Source organism: Chelonoidis abingdonii, chromosome 3, assembly GCF_003597395.2.
Source record: "Chelonoidis abingdonii isolate Lonesome George chromosome 3, CheloAbing_2.0, whole genome shotgun sequence".
Classification (NCBI taxonomy): domain Eukaryota; kingdom Metazoa; phylum Chordata; order Testudines; family Testudinidae; genus Chelonoidis; species Chelonoidis abingdonii.
Genome location: NC_133771.1, coordinates 12,557,708 through 12,580,543, shown reverse-complemented (window position 1 = coordinate 12,580,543; position 22,836 = coordinate 12,557,708). Strand labels below are relative to the sequence as shown.

General features: G+C 45.2%; 1 protein-coding gene across 1 annotated transcript in view; it reads right to left on the bottom strand.

The window, feature by feature from the left end:
* PKHD1 (PKHD1 ciliary IPT domain containing fibrocystin/polyductin) overlaps positions 1-22,836 on the bottom strand; it is a 394,719-nt gene that overhangs the window by 26,862 nt on the left and 345,021 nt on the right. Inside the window, exons 61-63 of the mRNA XM_032796706.2 lie at positions 9,105-9,240; positions 7,947-8,034; positions 2,366-2,473 (exon numbers count right to left, since the gene is read on the bottom strand). Coding sequence (XP_032652597.2) covers positions 2,366-2,473; positions 7,947-8,034; positions 9,105-9,240 — 332 coding nt within the window. The remainder of the gene's footprint in view (positions 1-2,365; positions 2,474-7,946; positions 8,035-9,104; positions 9,241-22,836) is intronic.

Here is a 22,836-nt window from a genome sequence, read left to right as displayed (position 1 = left end):
CCCCATAGATTAATTCCTGATCTGGTGGCAGCGAGAATATCCAAGCTGGTAGTGAGCTTGGGGGAGTTTCAGGTAAGCCCCCAAACTTTGGACGCCAAAGTCCAGGTTTGGGACAGGACCAGACTGGTGGACACTAAAGTCCAGGTCTGGGACTGGACGGCTAGATTACCACAGAAGTGTAGACACATCCTCAGAAATCTAGGACTTTAGGAGCTGGATCTAACTCCTATTGAAGTCAATCATAAGATTCTCATTGACTTAAAAGGGAGTTGGATCAAGCTCATATAGACCCATATCACTACAGGGAATGATACCTGGAAGCAAATAGCAAGTTTATACAACGGTGAGTATGTCTGCTCTGCAATCACGGAGGTGACTGCAGTGGCTGGCATACTTGTGCTAGTTTGAATCTAGTTAGCATGGCTAAAAATAATAGTGAAGACACAACAGGGCAGGCTTCAGCATGGACTGTACAAGCACCCGGGGACATACTTGCATTGCCAGCCTGCACTGAAGCATCCTGCTACACCTTCACTGCTATTTTAGCTGTGCTAGTTAGATTAAAGTGAATGCATCTCTGCCAGCCTGTATCGAGATCACACCTCTGATTGCAGTGCAGACATACTCACCCGTGGAAATAATCTGCTCCCTCCAACCAATGCCATTATTCAGTTGGGGCCTCCACATTCAGCACCTCCTGCATCTTCAAGAATAGCCCCATCTAGGAATCCAAAAGGGAGGTCACGGGGCATGAATAATTTGCACATGCAAAACTAATGATAGAATTTGATCCCAAGTGCCTGGGAAATTACTTTTTTTGTTTGTTTATCATAGATGCCAAGAAAACAACTGCTATAAATGTCCAGCATGCAATACGCTCTCCAACATGGTTCCCACTTGAGAATGCTGAAGGAGGTTTAAAAGGCAGAATTATCTATGTTACTCAGAGTGTATTTTTTATGAGGCATGTTAAAAATGTACAGTATTCTGGTTTAAATTAGTCAAAGGTCATGCAAAATGAAACAGCTTTTCATGCTGCTGTCTGAAAAGATCTCTCAGGACAGTCCTTATTAGCTAAAAGTATAACAAAAAGGATCCAGGTTTGACCTTCATTCAATGGGAAGATCTTCTAACTTCACTGCAGTAGCTTTTGCAGTGAATTTGCAACATACTACATTTCCAATTTATGGGCCAGAGCCTGCTGGAAGCTGAGTTCCTCCTGATGCCAGTGGGAGTGCAAGCAGTGGGAGCTGAGGGTCCTCAGGAACTTGCAAGAACGTACCCCATAGCAGAGCACAAATGCTCACAGTTAAGGGGACATAGGTATTTTATGCATCACAATTTAGACTTTCTAAAACTGGGGCCATTATACACCTGAGATATTTAGACACTAATTTGTGATGTCTAAACACAGTGGTCCCCAACCTTTTTCATCTGGCGGGCGCTGGACAACGAGTCACCGAGGACCATGGCTGATGGCCAAGCATTTGCCGAAATGCCACCAAGAAGCAGAAACATCAATAGGCATTGCTGCTGAAATGCTGCCAAGAAGCAGCGTCATCCAGAGGCGTCGCTGCCAAAATGCCACCAAAAATCAGCATCTGGAGAGTATGCGGGAGCACATAGATGCCATGGTGCCTGCAGGCACTGCATTGGGAACCACAGTCTTAAAATTTCAGTGAAATATTCCAGGCTACCACTGAGCTGGATTAAGGCAATCCAAGGTCCTAGCCACACCATCACATGGGCTCCCCATGGCTCTGCCTCTACTCCGTGGCCCAAGCCCCTCCCAGCAGAAACTCTTCAGGACCAACGAGGATGCAACTGCTTCAGTGGCTGAACTGGGCCATCTGCACTCTCCTCTTCCTGCCACGAACACAGACTCCTCTGCTAGATGGTGCTGGCAAGCCCCCCGCCCCACAGAAGAGTGGTTCTTGGAGTTAACACTGCACTGAGAAGAATGGGGCAGTTCAGAGCTCTTGTTTCGGGCTTTCTGCAATCTGAGATGGACAACACTATGTTGGCTTCACTCAAGTCAGGTTTCCAAGCTTTTCTTCACAACCATCAGGACAAGAGACTTATTTTTTTTAAAAAATGAAGGCTCAGATTCTGATATAATCACATGACTCCAGATTGTGGGGCCCTAGGCCCAGACTTGTAGGGCCTAAGCCTGAATCAAGCCTTAGACTGCCAGTCTCGGTCCCTGACTGTTGTGTTCCAGTATGCTGGGAGGTGAAATCAGTGCTTTGAGATATGCATACACATTGATTTCATTCCTTCCTGCGTTGCCTCCGGAATGCTTTTAAAGACTTTTCCATGACTAAGGTAAAGCAAGAACAATGTGGAGATACATAATGGACCTTACCTGGAGGTGAAATAACAGTGAAAACGAGGCACCAGTTTGAGCCTGAATTGGAGATTGCCAGGTTCGTAAAGATAGCCCGTCCATCTCGAACCTCTACTCTGGTGTGCCCTGAACAGCAATACACAAGGACACTGGGACTTAACAACCTTCTGCTGAACATCACCAAAAGCAAGCTCCTAGGTCTCAAAGAAAACTCAACAGGCCAGATTTTCAGCGTTTGCAAATCTGCCCCACTTCTATGACTTTAACAGGGCTACCCCAATATACAGTAGCTGAGGTGGTGCCCTCATGATCTGTGACATGATGAACAGGCCCACATTGTAAAATTCAGAACCAGGTCTGAGTTGCCCAAGAATACAGAGCAGACCAGATCTAGGGTTATGGCTTAGCTCACTATCGAGATAGGGCCCACCTATGAAGCCCCATTTCAGGGAGACAGGAAGTATGGGCCATTGATTAAGACCTGAATTCAATGTCCTGCTTTACTGCAGACTTCCTGTGTGACCTTGGAAAAGTCACTTAGTTCTCCATCTATAAAATGGGGACAACCGCACTGCCCTGCTTTGCAAGAATGGTATAAAAATAAATCCACTGAAGACAATGAGGTATTACAGTAGTGGGGGACAGATAAGTACCTCACTTTCCCAGAACTGGGGGCTGCGTGTATGCAATGATTTGATTTGATCCAGCTCTAGTGTTACCATATCTGAATCTGAGAAGAATGACGCCACGAGCACTGGAGCTCTTAGGGGATTTTCAGTGGGATGTTGATTGTTATTTAAGCCAAACAGACAGCCTCCAAGAAGCAGCAACAGTTTATTTTTTTAACCCAGAGGTGGGCAAACTATGGCCTGCAGGCCACATCTGGCCTGTGGGACCGTCCTGCCTGGCCCCCGAGCTCCTGGCCTGGGAGGTAGCGCCCGGTCCTCCCCCACTATTCCCTCTTCCCCGCAGCCTCAGCTTACTGCGCTGCTGGCGCAATGCTCTGGGCGGCAGAGCTGTGAGCTCCTGGGGCAGCACAGCTGCAGAGCCCCGCCTGACCCAGTCTCTGTGCTGAGTGGTGGTGGCAGTGGCAGCGTGGCTCAGCTCCAACCAGGCGGCGCGTCTGTAGCACCACCAGCCACCAGTGCTCCAGGCAGCGCTGTAAGGGGGCACGGAGCAGAGGGGGTTGGATAGAGAGCAGGGGAGTTCGGGGTGTTGGGCGGGAGTGTGGATAGGGGGTGGGGCGGTCGGAGGAGGAACAGGGGGTTGAATGGGGGCAGGGGTCCCGAGAGGGCAGTCAGGAACGAGTGGGGGATGGATGGGGTGGCAGGGGGCATTCAGGGGACAGGGAGTGGGGTGTATGTGGATGGGGTAGGGGTCCCGGGATGGGTGCCATCAGGGAATGGGGGGACAGGAGTCTGTGGGGGGCAGATAGGAGGTGGGGCCAGGTCTCAACCCCCTTCCCTAACCGGCTCTCCAGACAATTTACGAAACCCGATGCAGCCCTCAGACCAAAAAGTTTGCCCACCCCTGTTTTAACCCCTTTCTTGCTCCAGCCTCTCAGTTGTACCAGACAGATTGGGAAACTCTATAGGTCTGTTTTGCCCTATCTGTGGAGTAAGTGAGTGGTATACAACTCTCTTGAGTGGTACACAACTTGAGTTAAGGGGGGGATTTCTGATGTGCAAAAAACCAACAGTGTAAGCTAATTCATTACAGCCAGACAGCTGCAACAACCACCAGGGCAGAACATTGCTTCAATCTTCTGCAGTACATTTTGGCCAGAAAACTAGTTGTACATAACTAGTGTAGCATGGAAGAGAGCCTCTTGCACACAGGTTATTAAACAGTCATCAGATGGCAGTGGCTTTTGATTATTCCAAGTATTGCCTTCCTTTCAGAAGCCTTGGAATGACTCAGGCCATGAAGTTTCAATGGGATGGCTGTCATATGATCAAATAAACAAGTGTATCTGTCTCAGCTAGAAACTTGTAAGACAAAAAATCTCTGTGAAATGTTTTAAGTTTAAACCTGAGGCCTTGCACCTTGCGTTGTCATTTACATTTATGCAATATGGGTGTCCATTCTGACCCAGTAAGGTTTTACCCTCAAATTTGCATTCCCTATGATTTCTATCTCATTGGGTCATTTAAATGATAGCCTGTTGCAGTATCAAAGGTATCTCCATTTTATTTTCAGAGTCTTTGAGTACCAGCCAAATCTTGGGCTATGTGGAATGCTAGCTTCATGCAGGCTCATGGAATGAAAGTGGCGGTGCTCTTGAAGATTGACAAACTTTCTAAATATTGCTTCAGATGAGAGTTAGAAATCAAAATTTCCTTTGGTTTGAGTCCAGCATACTGAGATCACAAATGAAAAGCCCCTTACTTGCTGAAAGTCTACATGCAATAAGTCCTTTGTTTCATAAAGAAAGTCATCACACCTATAATGCACTTGTATAACCATATGACAACACATTATACCAGGTGAAAGTGCCTTGTTTGTCTGCTTCTGGTCATTCTCCTTCTCTGGGGATGGAGACAGATCTTTATAACCATCTCTTGGATTCACCTTCAACAGGAAAGTTCATGCACACCACAAATTCAAAGTATTGTTAAAGGAATGCAGGAAGGTTTTAAATTATGGGACAGATTAGATACCCCTTCTCCCACTTAGTCATTCATACTTCACAACACAAGTAGCCCAGCGGACTTCAGTGGAACTATTCATGATGCAAAGTACTATTCAGCATGAACAAAGGATTCATAGTCTGGGCTGCAGCTAGTAAGAATCCTAATTCTAGTAATCTACACTTGTCAAGTATCAGGGGTCTCAGAATTAAGCATTTCAGGTACATAATGCAGGCAAAACCCAGCACTAGAGCTGCCCACCTCACTTAACAGGACTTCATTGAAAAGCCAATGTTTCAGCAGCAAAAAGGTTATTGAAATGGTACAATCCCTGGTGAGAAGATAAACTTGGCAAGGATTGTTGAATTGAGAGGGTCTGATCCAGCCCAGGGAGGGGGCAGAATGTTGGGTGTGGAAAGAAAAGATGAAAAGCAGTGCGAGTGCTGGGCAACTGCACGGCAGTCTAGCGACTGCTGCCTACTAATCTTGGACAAGTCACTTCCCCTCTCGGTGGGTGTTTCCCCTGCTACCCACTGTCTGTCCTGTTGACTTAGCTCCTCCTGCAAAAAGCTGGCAATCTGTCTCATCATCTGTGTATAGCATAATGGAGCTCAGATCTCAGCTGAGGACTCTAATTGATACGTAATATAAATGCTAATAATTAGTAAATTAATCAGTGAATAGTCCCAATAATTTCAATAAGAATCTGGATCTTAACCTAACAGTTTGGATTTCCCTCATTGCCAGTGTCAGTTCTGGCTCTTCTATTTATCTAGGTATTTATATGACCCTCATGACCACACTATCTGCCTTGACTACCCATAGTGTCTTTAACTCTACCATTTAGCTCACTGTAACACCAGTTTTACAGAGGATCCTTTCAACTGCATTCTAATGTTTTACAATTGCCATTCTGAGTCTGTGATGAAGCCTACAGTACTGTACTGTACTTTTCAACAGAGACTATCTCAGCTTTCGGGCACATATGCTTCAAATCTCAGAATATTATAGAGATATATATATATGGGAGTCTTCACAAAGATCTCTCAGGCAAGCTGGTATTTAACACAGAAGCAAGCTAATTTGGAGCTAAACTACTTTCCATGAGGCAGTTTGACTGCTGTCAGATGAAGCAGGCTCAATGCACTAGATGGATACATTTCGATTAAATGCTGCTTTCATATGCTTCAAAAGACAAGCGCAATAAGGACGTTTGTCAAAGGAAAAACTGCAGCAAACTATTACATGCAGAACATCTGTACAGCACAATTCATTCTTTGCTGGAGTTTATTGACTATTAATTTGATGCATGTATCTTTTAAAGAATGTATAGTGCATTTCTTTTCGGTGACTATTCTTTATTTGAGTCTTTTACTTCCATTTGTTTTTAATTTCTCTTTTTTTCCTTCACGATTTATTTCATTTCAAGTTGCAAAATGGAGAGGAAAAAAAGTTGTTCTTTCCAAACAAACTGCAGATTTTTATAAAGTTTATTCAAAAGTCATGTGAAACAGAGAAGTATGACACAGGGGATCTGAGGATTTCACTTCTAGGTTGCTGGTTTTGATCCAGCCTATATCGGTAGTGACTGAAACTTCTCGTCATCTGGTGGTTGTTCTATGGACAAGCGTCCACCTGACGAAACCAACCCCACCACTGACACTCTGGATCATATCCTCAGCTGCTGTAAACAGCCATGACAACTTTGATTTCCATGGTGCTAAGCCAAACTGAGGAAATGGCCAGGGTTTTGACAGTCTCAGCAGGTGGGCCAAGAAATTAATAGATTCATAGATTTTTTAAGGTCCAAATGGATCATTGTGATCATCAATTACCATTTTTGTACATAGCACAGGCCACAGAATTTCACCCAGTGATCCTAGCACCTAGCCCAATAACTGGTGGTTGAACTAGATCTTGGAAACTGCCTGCCCCTTACACTTTCCTGGAAATGGTCTTGCCAAGGCAAAGTTAAGGCACATTCGACCTGATTGTAAACCCAAAACCTTCCCCTGGTAGGAACCCTAACTTTTCACCAGCAACATTGCTGGTTTGCCTTTTCAACTTGAGCTGGAAAAAGGCAGTTTCAGCCAAGCCGAATAGAAAAGTCAAAATGTTTTATTTTAACCAGATTCCATTTTTTCCAACTTTTCCATTTGTTGAAATTGTGTGAAAAATTTCATTTTTGACTCAGAAATGATTTTCTTTTCACTTTTTCAGAATTGTCAGAGAACCAAAAAAAAAAAAAAATCCATTTGCCCAGCTCCATTTTGAACCTCGCTCAGCTCAGGAAGTGAAGCTAGCATGGTCAGTTTTATGCTGTGTTTATAAACAGCTTCGCTTTCATGGTTTCATTACCGCACTGTGATGTCTGGGTTTCCAACTCAGCACAGTACTTAAGCTGGGGCCTAAATGTGAGCATGTGAGTACTGAACCTTTATAAGCTCAAAGGGAATATTCACTTAAAGTTAAACACGTGCTTACGTATTTTGCTAAATCAGGGCCAGAAGGGGAATGTTTAAATCTCCCTCTAAAACATTTCCTCATCGGAATATACTACATTAAAAACAAAAGCAGTTAGATATTTCTATTCATATTAGGCCAAATACTCTGCTGGGATAAAATCAGTGTAGCTTCACTGACTTCATGTCAACTAACACCAGCCTAGCACTGGGCTATATGGACTCATAATTCTCCATCCGTTCTTTTTTTCCCCGCAGGAGCTATATTTTGGGTCTTCTCTACTGGACACTGTCTCTAAGTTGACAGGGTATGGAAACACATTCTAAAGCCATTTTTCTCCTAACACCCATGTGAGCAGCCCATCACACTTCTTCAAACCCAGCCTTCTATTTTAAGCCCAATGATGAGCCTTCAAACTGAATCTTTCTTCAAAAGAAACTCCCCACATTAAAGCCATCACTTCTAGTGGGGGCTTCCACCATAGCATATCCAAAACATATCCAAACCTTTCAACACAGCCTCCGAAGAGCCCTTGAGACAGGCTGTCATGACCCATGGCTCTGAGGGCAGCCCTAATGTCTCAACTCTCCGACCCTGCGAAGAAAAGAAAGCAATAAAAGGTTTGTTCAGTTTTTCCCAGAGAAATGGGAATCCTATTATTTCTAAGGCAACTTTAATCTATTAATCTCTAGCAGCAAGAACAGCATGTATTTACATACTATATACATACAGCATGTATTAACACTGTGTGTTACAAATTGCAGCACACACAGTATTGTATTTACTACAGATGAGCCTAAATCTAGAGTTGCCAACTCTCACTGTTTTATTGTGAGTCTTGCATTATTTGGTGCTTCCCATAAAGCCTCGGTTTCTAAATGAATGTAATTAGAAGAAAATCTCAGCTTTAATTTTTAAAAAAGTACATTTCTAGCTTTCTTGGTTACAGGGAAAAAACTCAAAAATGTGAACCCTAAAGACTACGATGCCATAAGACAAATAAAAAGCACCTCAAATATTGTTTTTTAAAATGTCATTATTTTAAATCTAAGCTCATGATTTTGGGGAGCCCAACTCACGATTTTTGAATGCCTGGGGATGGCAATGCTGTAAACCACGGAGTCCAGTTCTGGATCCAGACACAAACTTTCCCCAGAACTGTTTGGGTTTGGTATCACAGTTCAGGACACACCTGATCTGCAAAGTTCATATCCAGGTTTATGTAGATATTTGCCTATGATTTTCCCAAGTCAGGGTAAAGGGGACTGATTCATAGTGGAAGCTAACTGCAAAGTAGCAACAGGAGAACAGGGAGAGGAGGGATCCCAGCTAACCCCCACATACAGTTCAGTGTTGCCAACTCTAGTGATTTTATCATGAGACACACAATATTTCATGTGGGTTTTTTTTATGCCCCAGCTTGAGAGATCAAGAGTGTGCATGAGAATCTCAGCTTCAAAAAAGGAATGTATTAGTCCTCATAGTTGAGAAGAAAGGCTTGAAAACATCACCTGAATATACACCAAAGAAAAAGAACCCAACATTTATTATTAAAAAATAAATCATGCATTTCTAAGCCAATCTGGTGAGTTTTAAATGCTTGGGGTTGACAATACTGCACAGAGTTAATAGAATCATACCCCTGTAGGGAGGCAAATCACTACCTGCTTATCCAAAAAAATAATTTGCGGCTGAACACGAAGCTCTTGCTCCATTTCTCCATCAGAGGGCTGCACCAGGATAGAGATATTATAGGGCCTCACATACAGGCAACCTCCAGGAGTTACACTGCTTCCATTTCTTCCTCATGCAAAGCAATGTAGAAAAAAAAAAAGCCACCATATTATTAAGGATGATTTTAAAACACCCGATTCCAATCTCCGAACAATTCCCTAGATACCCCCTCTAACTAGACATTGCTCTCCATTCGCAGAACTTTGTGCTGTTTTCAGTCCAGGTGAAATGCTCAGTGGTTCATATCAATTTGAATTAACATTGCTGGTAAGATTTAATAAAACACTGTATCAGTTTCCCAATAAGTTTCTTTAATATTACAGTAGGACTTTGAGTCTCCAGGTGAGACCAGGGCCCCACTGTGCAAGGTACTGCACATACCCATAGTAAGAAACTGTCCCTACCCCAAAGAGATTACAATGTAAACAAAGGATTCCCAATTTATCATCCTTACTTTACAGATGGGGAACTGAGGTACACAAAAATTAATTGATTTGTCCCAGGTTCACGCAAAAAGTGTGCACCTGAGGTAAGAATCAAACCCATAAGGCACTCAGCTGTGATTCAGGAGCCCCGAGTTCTGTTCCCAGTTCTACTACAGGCCTGCTGAGGTACTTGGGGCAAGTAACTTCATGTCTCTGTGCTGCTGCTTTCCCTAGCAATAAGATGAGACTACTGATGCTGACCTCCTTTGTAAAGTGCATTGAGATCTAGGACTGAAAAGCTCTAGATATTAGCTCCTGAGTCCCAGTCCACTGCCTTAACCATAAAACCATCCTTCCTGCACATTCAAAAACATGGATTCTACAAAAATCACCCTGACTAGCAAGATGCATTCCACTGAATATCCCTGAGGTCTTCTAAAAAGACACTTGCCTTCTCCAGCATAAGGATAATATGTAAGGCTGCAGATCTGTATTGCATTCCTTTATCCAGAGACAGGGTGGATTAGACAAAGTTCTTCTGTGCAAGCTTGTCTCTTTCACCAAAAGAAGTTGGCCCAATAAAAGATTTTTACCCATCCACCCTGTCTCTCTAATATCCTGGGTCCAACATGGCTACAACTAAACTGTACATTCCTTTCTCCAGTGATTTTGTGCTTCTGTCACTTGTATCAAGGTATGTTAATGTGCAGAGATACACACATGCCTCTTTAAAAAGCCATTGGTATTCCAAGAGTGAAATTTAAATTCAAACATCCTGAGAGAAGGCTTTTGCAGTTGAATAAAGAAACAACACTTTATTCTGAGCCATATCATTTCATTCCCTGCTCAATGCTCCTGTCATTTAGCATCTTCTTTTTACATACATATATACCTCTAATCTAGCATTGCAGTGAAGGGAGGCGACTGGGGGGTTGACATTGTCTTGCAATGAAAGTAGGAAAGCTATTCATTCAACTCTCTAGTGTTTGCTTAAAGGTGGTTACAAACAAAAGATTTATTGAGGACCAATTCGCTTTGGTTTAACTCAGTTTCTTCAGACTGTTTCTTTGCATTACAAAGCAGAGCTCCTCTGGGCAAACTGCACTGCAGCTTAACGCAAAGATTGGGCCAAGCCACAAAGCTACTAATAGTGGGCAAAGTTTTCAGGGGCAGTGGCAAGTGGTAGTCTAATGCATCAGGCCTCAGAGACCTGGATGCTATTCTTGGCAATGACCTGCTGTATAATCTTGGGCAAATCATCCTCTATGCCTCCATTTCCCTTCTAACCCTTTATCAGTTTTTCTTGGATGTTCTGTGTGGCAGGGACCATCTCTAACTATGTGTATATACAATGCCTTGCACAATGGGGTCCCGATCTCAGTTGGGGCATCTAGACACTTCTATAATGGATCATAATCACGATTTTGGTGGCCCACACTGAGATACTTCACAGGGACTGATTTTCAGAGGGTAGGTGCTCAGCACATTCTGAAAACCAGGCCCCTTTAATAAGCCCCCAAGTTCAGTAGCCAGCAATTGACAAGCTACTCATAAACACCAGTGACTTTTAGAACTGGGTGAGAGGCAGGGTGGTGTCTAGAGGACAGCATACTGGTTGAGGGTCAGGACAAGTAATGGCAAAGCTTTTCTAGTTTCAAGGAAAAGCCTCCCAAAAGGTACTGTTGGGAAGCAGCTATTGACACTTCCTGATGGCAGTAACATTCCTTCTGTAGATTCATTATTAGGAAAAAAATCACCCATAGCTGTTTTAAAAATAATATGGGTGGGTGATTAGGACCCAAACAACTCAGCAGAGATTGACATTTATATGCAGTGTGCTCAACCCTGTTTCTTGCTGGGCTGGGGCCCTGAGTATATGGCACAATGAATTTACATTCCTGCAAGGGAATGTCAGTATCTAGGACAGGACAACAGCAGCCTGCTGATCTGTGCCAGAAGGAAAATAGGCTCACCAGCCATTCCTCTGCATCCCTTCCTCATGGGGGAAGAGGCTAGCCTGCTGCTCCATACAAACTCCTACCAGTGGTGGAGAGGGCATAACTGCCTCTCCCAGTCTGATCAGTGCTAAGGGAAGAGCATGTTTTCCTGTCACTCCTGTGAAGCCCAGTGCTGGCAGGGAAGCAGGCTGGTTTGGCATTCCCTGCTGACAAGGCTTAACCGGAAAGCAGGTTAACCTGTCAGTCCCCTGAAGATCTCCATGGGGTGCATGGGCAATATGGCTCTGCCCATGAAGTCCTGGCCAGTGGAGAAGTCCATACCAGATTCTGAAAGATATTACTCCACAGGGAGTGGTAGCACAGAACATCCTGAGGTCCGTCAGAGAGCAGATGTCTCTTACATAGGAGCAGGGAACTTGTGTAGCAGAAAGAAACTGGAATAAGCGGGGCACCTAGAAGGAGGCATCTTAAGAACTGAGATGGTAAAGGGAGAAACTGGGCTGTACTGACAGAAGGAAATTAAGATATTCTCGTAGTCACTGATCCTGCACCACTGAAGTTAAAGTGAGTTTGCAATTGACTTAAAGGGGGAAAAGACCTGATCCAAAGCTTACTGAAATCAATGGGCATTTTTCAATTGACTATGATGAGCTTTGGATCAGGCCCAGGGACAGGGAAGACAGGAGAGGAAATTAAGAAGCATTCAGAAGTAACAGAGGAGATGGGGAAGCATTTGAGAGATCAGTGATTTGTGGGGTGCAGCACATGTAGAACCCTAGTGTTTTCTATTGGGAGTGAAAGAACTGCCGGTATGGGGAAAGGACATGGATGGGGAAGGAGGTGCATAACTAGGGTTGCCAATTTTGGTTGGATGTATTCCTAGAGGTCTCATCATATGATATATGATTAATCTTTAATTCCTGGAAGCTCCAGGACAATCTTGGAGGGTTGGAAACCCTATGCATAACAAAGGCAGGAGGAAAGATGCAGACTACTGATTACTCCTGATTCAGAGTCACATAATATGGCTCATATCATTCAGCAACAATGACGGGACAGTGGTCGTGTGGGCTCTCAGAGCAGCGTGGGAGCAAGATAGGACCCCTCCCTAGTACACAGGTGCAGCCCATCAAGACAATGAAAAAACCAACCTTCCTAGACTAACACACATACAGCACAAAGCTGAAGAAAGAAATTCAGCTTGGAAGCAGGCTTCAGCTTTAAGTTTGTTTGGCTTTGTTGGCAACAAAGCAAAAGAGGTCTTTAAAAATAACATCAGTCATGTCCCTTTACAAAGCCTGGGCAGTTGATTGAAGTCTGGTGTAGTGGTCTGAACATGACCCCGGAAGCCATGTATTCTGATTTGCCTCCCTCTTTGACTTAGGGCAGGTCACTTAGGCCAGACTTCTAAAACTTGGGCCTTTCAATCTATACGCTAATTCTGCAGGGAGCACACGCTGACAGTGGGCTTTGAAAGAAGCCATGTGTCCCATGCCCTGGAGGTTAGAGTCTCTGAGGGCAGGGAGCTAAGCAGAAGAGATATAATAGTTCAGGGGGACTAAAGAGGAGGGGCAGGATGACATGTGAATTGGGATAAACAAACAAGTGACTCCATTATCCTTTCTGAACCAAACTGGACTAGAAAAAGCAACTCCAATGACTAATTGTTTTGTATTTCTCTTCTTCAAAAGCAATGGAAACCTTCTGTTAAAAACTGGGCATTTGGGGAAATCCAGTGTATTAGAAAGGATTGGGCAAGGGAGACAGATTCAAGAACATGGATTAACTTGTGGTTCCCAGCCTTTTCAGGCAATTTATTGTTCTACAAATAAATATAAAATAGCACCTAAAAACCCCAATTAACATCTCTGCCCTATGGTGCTGGGTGTTGTACATACACATGGTCAGAGACAATCCAAGCCTATGATCTAAACAGATGAAGGAAGTACATTACTCTGTTTTACAACTAGAGCAAGGTCACATACATAAGAAGCCTGTTTCAGAGCCAGTGTCTGAATCCAGATCTTCTAAACCCCAGACCATAAGGCCAGCCTTTCCCTCTTGTCCAGCTGTTCCCAGTTGACCATCATGAGGCCCTAGCTGTACTGAGGACTGGAGGAGCGCAGCTCCCCATCGCAGCTGAACATATGCAAACCTGAGGGTAAGCAGATAGCAGCAGTGCTGCAGGACTCAGAGTGGCTCGATACGGTGCAGTTAGCAGGTTTTCAGTGCCATGTGTTCTGTAGCAAAAAGTGTGCTGCGTTTTTTAAAACAGGCACTCAGTGTTACTCAGTGGCATGCAACCTGCAGAGCAGGTAGGAGCTGAATGTTCCAAAACTGTAGGAAACGGAGTTTAGAGTATCAGTAACAAACATCCTGAAAGCTCTTTGGTCACATCCATTACTTACTGGGAACCAGCAGAAGTACCTGTACTCATCATGCTGCCTACTAGTGACTAGGAACTAAGCCAAGCTTCTTCCCTAACACACTCCTCAAGTTTACTGTTGGAGGAACATCTTTTATTAAATGTAAACAGCCTCCCACCGAAGGTCAGAGTCTTGCTGCTGCAGCGTATCCCAAGGTAATACCACTTTAAGCTCCATATAAACTCTTACACAGTTTCTATCCTAAAACCAGTCCGTAGGTGGTACAGTTTTTTACGATATGTTATAATAGTGCAATAAATCTGTTAGCTTAAAATCGAATCTCCGTGGCCTTTTAGAGAAATCATCATTAAATGCAAGGCCCTGTTAATGATGCCATCCCAGTGAAATTGTTTAATCTGCTAGGGGGGTGAAAGGTCACCAAATGAATTTTTTATAATACATCAACTTGACACGCAATAGGGAAAACTGTAATAGATAAAAGCAAAGGAAAAGGGCACTGTCTTCTTCTGATAGGTCAATAGCAGCCAAGAGAGTCACTCATCCACTTTTCCTTCACTACTGTGCTCCTTTTCCATTTAATATGGACACCCAATTAATACCTCAGCACCATAGACAACCTCATTTTAGGTGAATTATAGCAATTTCTTCCCCCTTCTCCGAAATGAAAGTGATCACAATACATCATAGCATTGTGCGAATTAACGTTAATTGATTCGAGTTACCAAGCATTGATGGGCCACTTCTATAACCTGGGCCTTATTGGGAGCTGGAAGGGATGGAGGGAAGATTAGATTGCACCGTCCGTTGCTTTGACGACGGCAGTCACCTGACGTCTTGTTAGACAGTTGTAAGGTTCTATTGCAGGCCCCAGTGGGGTCGTCAGTAAACTGGAGTGATGTCCAAACATCATTACACGCTGCTCCGATATTAAAGCAAAGGGATTAGCACCTTATTGCAAGCAACCTGGATTTGTCATTGTGCTGTCGTTATCCAATTTCCAGCTGATAATGTGACTGTGGCCTGCGGGCGTGAAGTCCTTCAGTCAAACTAGGGCATACAGAAAAGGAACCCAAGTGCCCAGCACCCAAAACATTTAACCCCTGACTTGCCAGCTTTCTACAAATGAGGCATGTGGGAAAAAAAAATTAATGGTGCATTAAGCAATGCTCAAAACAAAATGAAATGGGAAGCTACAATATTTAGGGCCTGATTCTTCCCTCACTCGCACCGATTTGACTAGTCTCACTCCATGGAAATGAATGGTTCAAAATGGGAGTAACTACAATGTAAAGGAGGAGAAAATCGGCCCCTCTGAGCTGAGGCTGTCATAATGTCCCCACTTAGCTCAGTTGTAAGCATGTGGGCACTGCAGCACAGGGAGATCATTGTACAAGCTGCCATGAGAATCAGCAGTGACACTCCCTTCATTTCCAAAAGCTACAACATCTCCCATTCATTGTTAAGGGGGTGTGCAGCTTATGTAAAATAGATGATAGAAGAAGACAGATCACCTTTCAAATATATGAGAGAAGTGACATGGTTTTAATTACCTGTGGTTTAATCCCTGAGCACGAGTGGCATTCATAACTCCTAAAGGAGTTGCTTCCTGGTTCTCAGGATCAGGCCCATTCACTTTAAAATGAGTTAGTAACAGACAACGCCTCCCCCCCCCCAACTCTCTCCCTGTTTCAGGATCTGTACTGCTGTCATCAACTATCAGACTGCAGCTTGATTTACCCCATATCCCCCCAATGGAGCTATAACCCCATTTTTTCCCATACGGATCAGCCTGGTGGTGTTATATGTGAGATGAAATTGACCCTCCCCTTCCTAGCTTCTGCCTTTCCACTCCACCCCTCCCCTTTACCTTCTCCACCTCCGCTTGCTCTGCTGCTACCCCTTCTGTTCCAGCTCTCTTATTCCCTTCTCTCCCTTTCTTTCCCCTTCCCACCCTCACCCTAGTAGCTGAACTGGAATCAGCTGGCTCCTGGAGAGCTATTGCCTTAGCAGCTGCTGTTTCAGCAGCAGTTGCAGCAGGGGTAGGAGTTCAATTCTCATCACCTGACTCTTGTAATTCACAGGTGTCACCCTGGAGTGTGATCAGTGCATTTCCATAGCTGCCAGGCATGGTATGACACTCTGAGTAAGGAGGGCTTTTTAGATAGGTTTACTATGTACAGTAGATATTAAACAGAGGGTAGCTTCAAATAAGGCTCAGTTTGAAGATGGCTCAGCGGATTGGTAATGGGCAAAAGAGCCTTTAACTCCTAAGTCACTGGAATGAATCCAGGAACGGTGGGAGAGAAAACTACAGAATAGAGATAATGGGACTTCAAGCAGGCAGACTTAGACAAACTCAGAGCATTGGTAGGCAAGATCCCATGGGAAGCAAGTCTAGGGGAAAAAAACGAGTTCAGGAGAGTTTGTAGTGTTTTAAAGAGACATTATTAAGGGCCCAAGAGCAACCGATCCCAATGCATACAAAGATAGGAAATATGGTAAGAGATCATGGCTTAACCAGGAGAACTTCAACAACCTGAAACTCAAAAACAAGTCATACAAAGAGTGGGAACGAGGTCAAATTATGAAGGATGAATGAAAAATAAAAACAAAAAATAAACTCCACAAGCATGCAGAGACATAATTAGAAAGGCCTAGGCACCAAAATGAGATTACACCAGCAAGGGGCATAAAGGGTACCAAGAAAACAGCAATGAAACAGCCCTGCAGCCTGAGCCTCTTGAGCACGAGTCAGCTGGCACAGTCCAGCCATGGGTTTTTCTGTGCTGTGTGGACATACACTTAGTGAACTCCTGGAGAACAGAAGAGATCCCAGAGGACTGGACAAGGGCAAGCATAGCACCTATCTATACAAAGGAGAATAAGGACAACCCATGGAATTACAGACCAGTCAAATTAACATTGGTATCCGGAAAGATAATGGAGCAAATAATCAAGCAATCAATTTGTAAGCACCTAGAAGATAATAAGGAACAGTCAACATGGATTTGTCAAGAACAAATCATGTCAAACCAACCAAAGATCTTTCTTTGACAGGGTAACAAGCTTTGTGGATAGGGGAGAAGCAATAGCCATGATATAGCTCGACTTTAGTAAGATGCTGTGTCACATGACCTTCTCGTAAGCAAACTAGGAAAATATAGCCTAGATGAACCTACCAGAAGGTGGGTAAAAAAGGGGTTGGAAAACCATACCCAGAGGGTAGTTATCAATGGTTCACAGTCAAGCTGGAAGGGCATATTGCAGGAGTCGGCAACCTTCAGCACGCAGCCAGTCAGGGTAATCTGTTGGCGGGCCGCACGACATGTTGTTTACGTTGACTCTTTGCAGGCACTGCCCCCCCACCCCCTGCAGATCCCAGTGGCCATGGTTCAGCATTCCTGGGAACAGCGAACCAGGGCCACTGGGAGCTACAGGGGGACATGCCTGTGGAAAGTCAACTAAACAAAATGTCTCATGGCCCACCAGCGGATTACCTTGATGGGCTGCTTGCCCAAGGTTGCCAACCCCATGCATATTGAGTTGGGGCCCGCAGGGGATTGTCGTGGGTCTGGTTCTTTTTAATAGCTTCAGATATGATCTGAATAGTGGCATAAAGAGTACACTTACAAAGTTTGTGGAAGATACCAAGCTGGGAGGGGTTGCAAGCACTTTGGAGGACAGGATTAGAATTCAAAATGATCTGGACAAACTGGAGAAATAGGATGAAATTCAGTAAGGGCAAATGCAAAGTACTCCACTTCGGAAGGAATAATCAACTACACAAATACAAAATGGGAAATAAGTGCCTAGAAAGGAGTACTGCAGAAAAGGATCTGGGGCTTATAGTGGATCACAAACTATGAGTCAACAATGTAATACTGTCACAAAAAAAGTGAACATAATTCTAGGATATATTAGCAGGAATGCTGTAAGCAAGACATGAGAGGTACCGTAATTCTTCTAACTCTCCTCAGCACTGATAAGGCCTGAACAGTGTGTCCGTTTCTGGGCACCACACTTCAGGCAGGATGTGGACACACTGGAGAAAATTCAAATAAGTGCAACAAAAATGATTAAACATGATGCAGAAAAAAAGATTTTTAAAAATGGGGTTGTTTAGTCTGGAGAGAGAAGACTGAGAGGGGGCATGATAGCAATCTTTAGGTACCTTAAAAGTTGTTATAAAGAGGAAAGTGATAAATTCTTCTTCTTATCCACATGGACAGGACAAGTAGTAATGGGCACCAAGGGAAATTTAAGTTAGACATCAGGAAAAACATTCCAACTGTAAGGGGAGTTGAGTGCTAGAACAAATTACCTCGTGAGATTGTGGAATCTCCTCATTGGATGCTTTTAAGAACAGGTTAGACAAACACCGGTCAGGGATGATCTAGATCAAGATAATATGTAGTCCTGCCCCAGTGCAGGGGATTGGACTAGATAGTCTACTGAAGTCCCTTCCAGTCCTACATTTCTAGTATTCTGATTCTAGCCTAGGTTAGCAGTGGCCAACAATTGTTGTCAGATGATGGCTGTTCTGTGATTATATGAAACTTAGTCAATGCAGTGGGGGAGGTTTAGGTTGGATATTAGGAAAAAACTTTTTCACTAGGAGGGTGGTGAAGCACTGGAATGGGTTGCCTGGTGGGGAGGGTGGAGGTGGAATTTCCATCCTTAGAGGTTTTTAAAGTCAGGCTTGATAAAGCCCTGGCTGGGATGATTTAGTTGGGGATTGGTCCTGCTTTGAGCAGAGGGTTGGACTAGATGACCTCCTGAGATCCCTTCCAACCCTGATATTCTATGATTCTATGAATGTTTGAGAGACATTATTTTACACAGAAGTTTGGAAACTTATAAGACAAGTATGTTTTCCTTCAAGGAACAAAGGCCCAGATCCCGAAAGGTATTTAGGTGACCCAATAATATCAATGGAAGTTAGACACCTAAATACCTCGGAAGACCTGATCTAAAGGAAAGAAAGGAGCAACATTTTGGGCAGGATTTTCCAAGGCACCTAAGAGATTTGGACACCTAAATCTCACCAAAATTCATAATTATAATTATTCTTCATTATCTTTATTTTAGTAGTGCTCAGACACCCCAGCCATCGGTTCGAGCCCTATTGAGCTAGGTGCTGTACATACACATAGGAGGAAAGAGAGTCCCTGCCACAGAGAGGTTACAAGCTAAATCAAAATTCAGTGTGAGTTGGACACCTAATTCTCTAAGGCTCCTCTGAGAAGCCCAGCCTCTCATCCTGAGCACTTCAGTGTTCTGTAACACCAGCTGTCTGCGAAACGTGCTCCTTTGATGCTACCTGAGGAGTCCCAACATTTCCTTTCACCGGGTGGATCATTCCTAGAGAACAGCTGCTAGCTGAGCAACCAGGAAAAAGGGAGAAGTTTTCTTCTGCCCAGGTCAATTTCCATTTTTAATTGACTTTGAAAATGCAGCTAGCTCCAGTGGCCATGTGTTCCAACAAAGCCAGAAGGACTGAGTACAAACAGGACAACTGGCTCTCATCTGAATGACCCAAAGAGCCCCTCAATGACAACTGGAAAGAGTTTACTGTTCTGTAACAGCAATTCCTGATAGGCCTGACAAACTCATTACACCTAGCATGTTGCTTTCATAGTGTTTATCCATAAAGAATGTCTGTCATGTGAGGTATTCAGTACAAGCTGGGGTTTCAGCCAGACAAAGGATGTATGTTCACCTGTCTCCCTCAGCTCACATGTAAATTGTAAGCCAATACGATGGAAGCCCAATTTGCATTAGAAGGCAACATGAGGATGTGAAGTCAACTTGGAGCCAGCACCCCAGGGACTAAGCCACCAGGGATCATCTTGACTCTGGGGACAAACAATGATGGTGGGGAATTTAAGGGGGAGGCAAAAAGACACCACTTGATCCTGCACCTGAGGAAGGAATTGGGCTCTGTGATATGATAGTTAGCCTGTTAAAGTTAAGTTTAGTCTCTAGAAATGGTACTGATTTTGTTTTATATGCAACCTTCCTTGTTCTGTTATTCCTTATGTAACCCCCACACTTCCGGGGGGGGGGGAGAGAGAGAGATATGGGGGATGGGGGCAGCCACTCTGAGCTTTAAGTAACAGCAATTTGGCATTTAGCTCATGCAGTAGCAGCTCATATACTATGCTCCTGAGGCCCCAGGTTCAATCCTGCCTGCCGATGACCAAGGTCTGTCAACGTTACACTTACTCACTATTTCTCAAATCTCAATCGTTGTCAATAAACTCATGATTGTTTTCACTCTAAATATAACTCAGTGCTATGGTGTTATACCAGAACTGATCCTCAGCTGAATCAGATAAACTGGTGTGTATACTCTCCCCTTGGGGATAGCAAACCTGGTACTTCTGTGAGTAGCCAGTGGGAGAATGTTTCAAAAGGGGCTTGGGAACTGGAGGCAGGGGTGGCTTCAGGCACCAGCACACCAAGCACATGCCTGGGGCGGCAAGCCACGGGGGGGCGCTTTGCCGGTCACCGCGAGGGCGGCAGGCAGGTTGCCTTCGGCGGCATGCCTACAGACAATCTGCTGGTCCTGTGGCTTCAGCAGATCTCTTGCAGGCGTGCCGCCAAATCCGCGGGATTGGGGACTCCCACAGGCAAGCCGCCGAAGGCAGCCTGCCTGCCGTGCTTGGGGCGGCAAAATACCTAGAGCCACCCCTGACTGGGGGTGACTGGGGGTGCTTTGTTAACCTGCAAAGCAAAGTGATATTGTTGGATGCAGCAGCTCGATATTTCACTCCCTGCTAAGCAAAGAGCACTCCAGGCTGAGTCCCTCACCAGTCCTAGCCTCCTAAAATGGGTGGAGAGGAATGAGGGTTGGGCCATGTTCTTTCTGCAGACCACACTGGGCAGCAGAGTGAGGGCATCACATGGGGGAGTGCACGCCCCCTGCTTTCCAAGGGTGTGGCAGGAGCACCAAGAGACAGGTGCCTTGTTGGGGCAGTGCAACTCCACTCCCCCACTGACCACATGCAGTGGCTTCAGTCCACAATCTAACCCTAAATATTTTCACTACCTTTTCCCTCCATACATTCACTTCTGTGAAAGGCACTAAAAGGACAGCGCTGGAGTCCAAAGTCTTCCACATATTCACAGACCAAGTTCAGCACTGGCAGTCACAGTACAAACATCCCCTATGCTGTGCCCCTGATCTGTGAAGACCAGCTTTAGCAGGGGGAGGTGTGGTGTGGTGGCAACTCTGTCCCGGGCTTTTCTGATGAAAATGCCAGCAAGGAAGCCAGTGAACATGGTGGGGGCTGTGACATGGATGCTTGTCCAATAAACACTGGGCTGAGACTCCCTCCAATTCATTTCACACACAGCCCATGAGATGGTCACAGCTTTCAGTCATCACAGAACTGGGATGGATCTGAAAGGCTCCATATTTATTTCAGCTCCTTGAGCCATAATTTGAATGCTTATTTTTTTAAACTATAACATTACTTCTATGGCTACTAGTCCATTTGCCACAGCAATGTGCTCTCTCTCTTTCTTTGTCTCTCTTTCATATTATAGGCATTGCCTATAGTTAAGACTGAATGTCACTTTCCATTATAAGACACTGTTTTCAATTCCTTATAACGTCACCAAATTAACTGTCTGGGCTGAAATTTCTCAGTCCAGGTTACAAAATTCTTATGAAAATTCTTACTGTCATTTAGTTGACATGCTTTGACATCTCTGAGCTTTGAATCAGGGACCTAAATTTGGCCAGGCAGTTGCTTTGATGTCAGGGGTTATGCCTTCTGCTGTCCTCGTGAAAATCTGACCAAGTTGAACCCAGTTATGAGCCTGATTCCATCTGTGCTGCGCTCAGGATTGCAGGCACTCAGCAGGAATTCCCCTGCAATTGCTCCTCTTGGCTAGTGTGGTTGCTGTGTGGCCAGGCACCAGAACAGGGAGTAAGGTTACTGTCTCTCCAGCATTGTCAAGGCTCCCACTGCTGGCACCCAGATAGTATAGAGAAGCAGAAAGCAGCCTGAATCAAATGCACAGGGGTGAGAAGCTGGGTCTTGGGGGTGGTAAGAGAGGAGATTGGGGCAAGGGGCAGGAGGGACAGGGCTGTCTTTAGCCATAGGCAGAACAGGCAGCTGCCTAGGGCACCACTAGGTCTGGGGGCACCACTCTGCCGGGAGTCCGGACAGACGGGAAGCAGTGGACAATGTAAGAGCAGGGCTGCTGGGTCCTAGAGAGAGCCGAATGCAGCACAGTCTGAGGGAGGGGATTGGCTGCTGGGGTCTCTGGGAAGGGATGGGAGAAGAACGTCATCTGTGAGCGTGACTCCTCCCGCCGGCTGAGGTGAGGCAGGCTTGGTGGCTCTGGCAATATCTTTGTTGTCCCCCATAACGTCCCTTCTTCTGCCCTGCCCCACGGAGCACCCCCCCTTATTTCTTTCCCCCCATGGAGCACCCTTTCTCCCCCCCCGTCAGAGCTGGGTTAGGTGCTGGGGGAGGAGGGGAGGCTGGCTGCCTGTTGAGGAATGAAAGTGAAAGTAACTCACTTCCTCCATAGGCAACAGGGGCAGCTCTAGGGATTTTGCCGCCCAAAGCACGGCAGGCAGGTTGCCTTCGGCAATGTGCCTGCGGCAGGTCCGCTGGTCCCGCGGCTTCGGCGGACCTCCTGCAGGCGTGCCTGCAGGAGGTCTGATGCCACGGGACCAGCGGGCCCTCCGCAGGCACGCCTGTGGGAGGTCCACCGAAGCTGTGGGACCAGCGGATCCTCCACAGGCAAGCTGCCCAAGGCAACCTCCCTGCCACCCTCGTGGCGACCGGCAGAGCACCCCCCGTGGCTTGCCGCCCCAAGCACGCACTTGGCGTGCTGGGGCCTGGAGCCGCTCCTGATGGGCAACCAGGATTG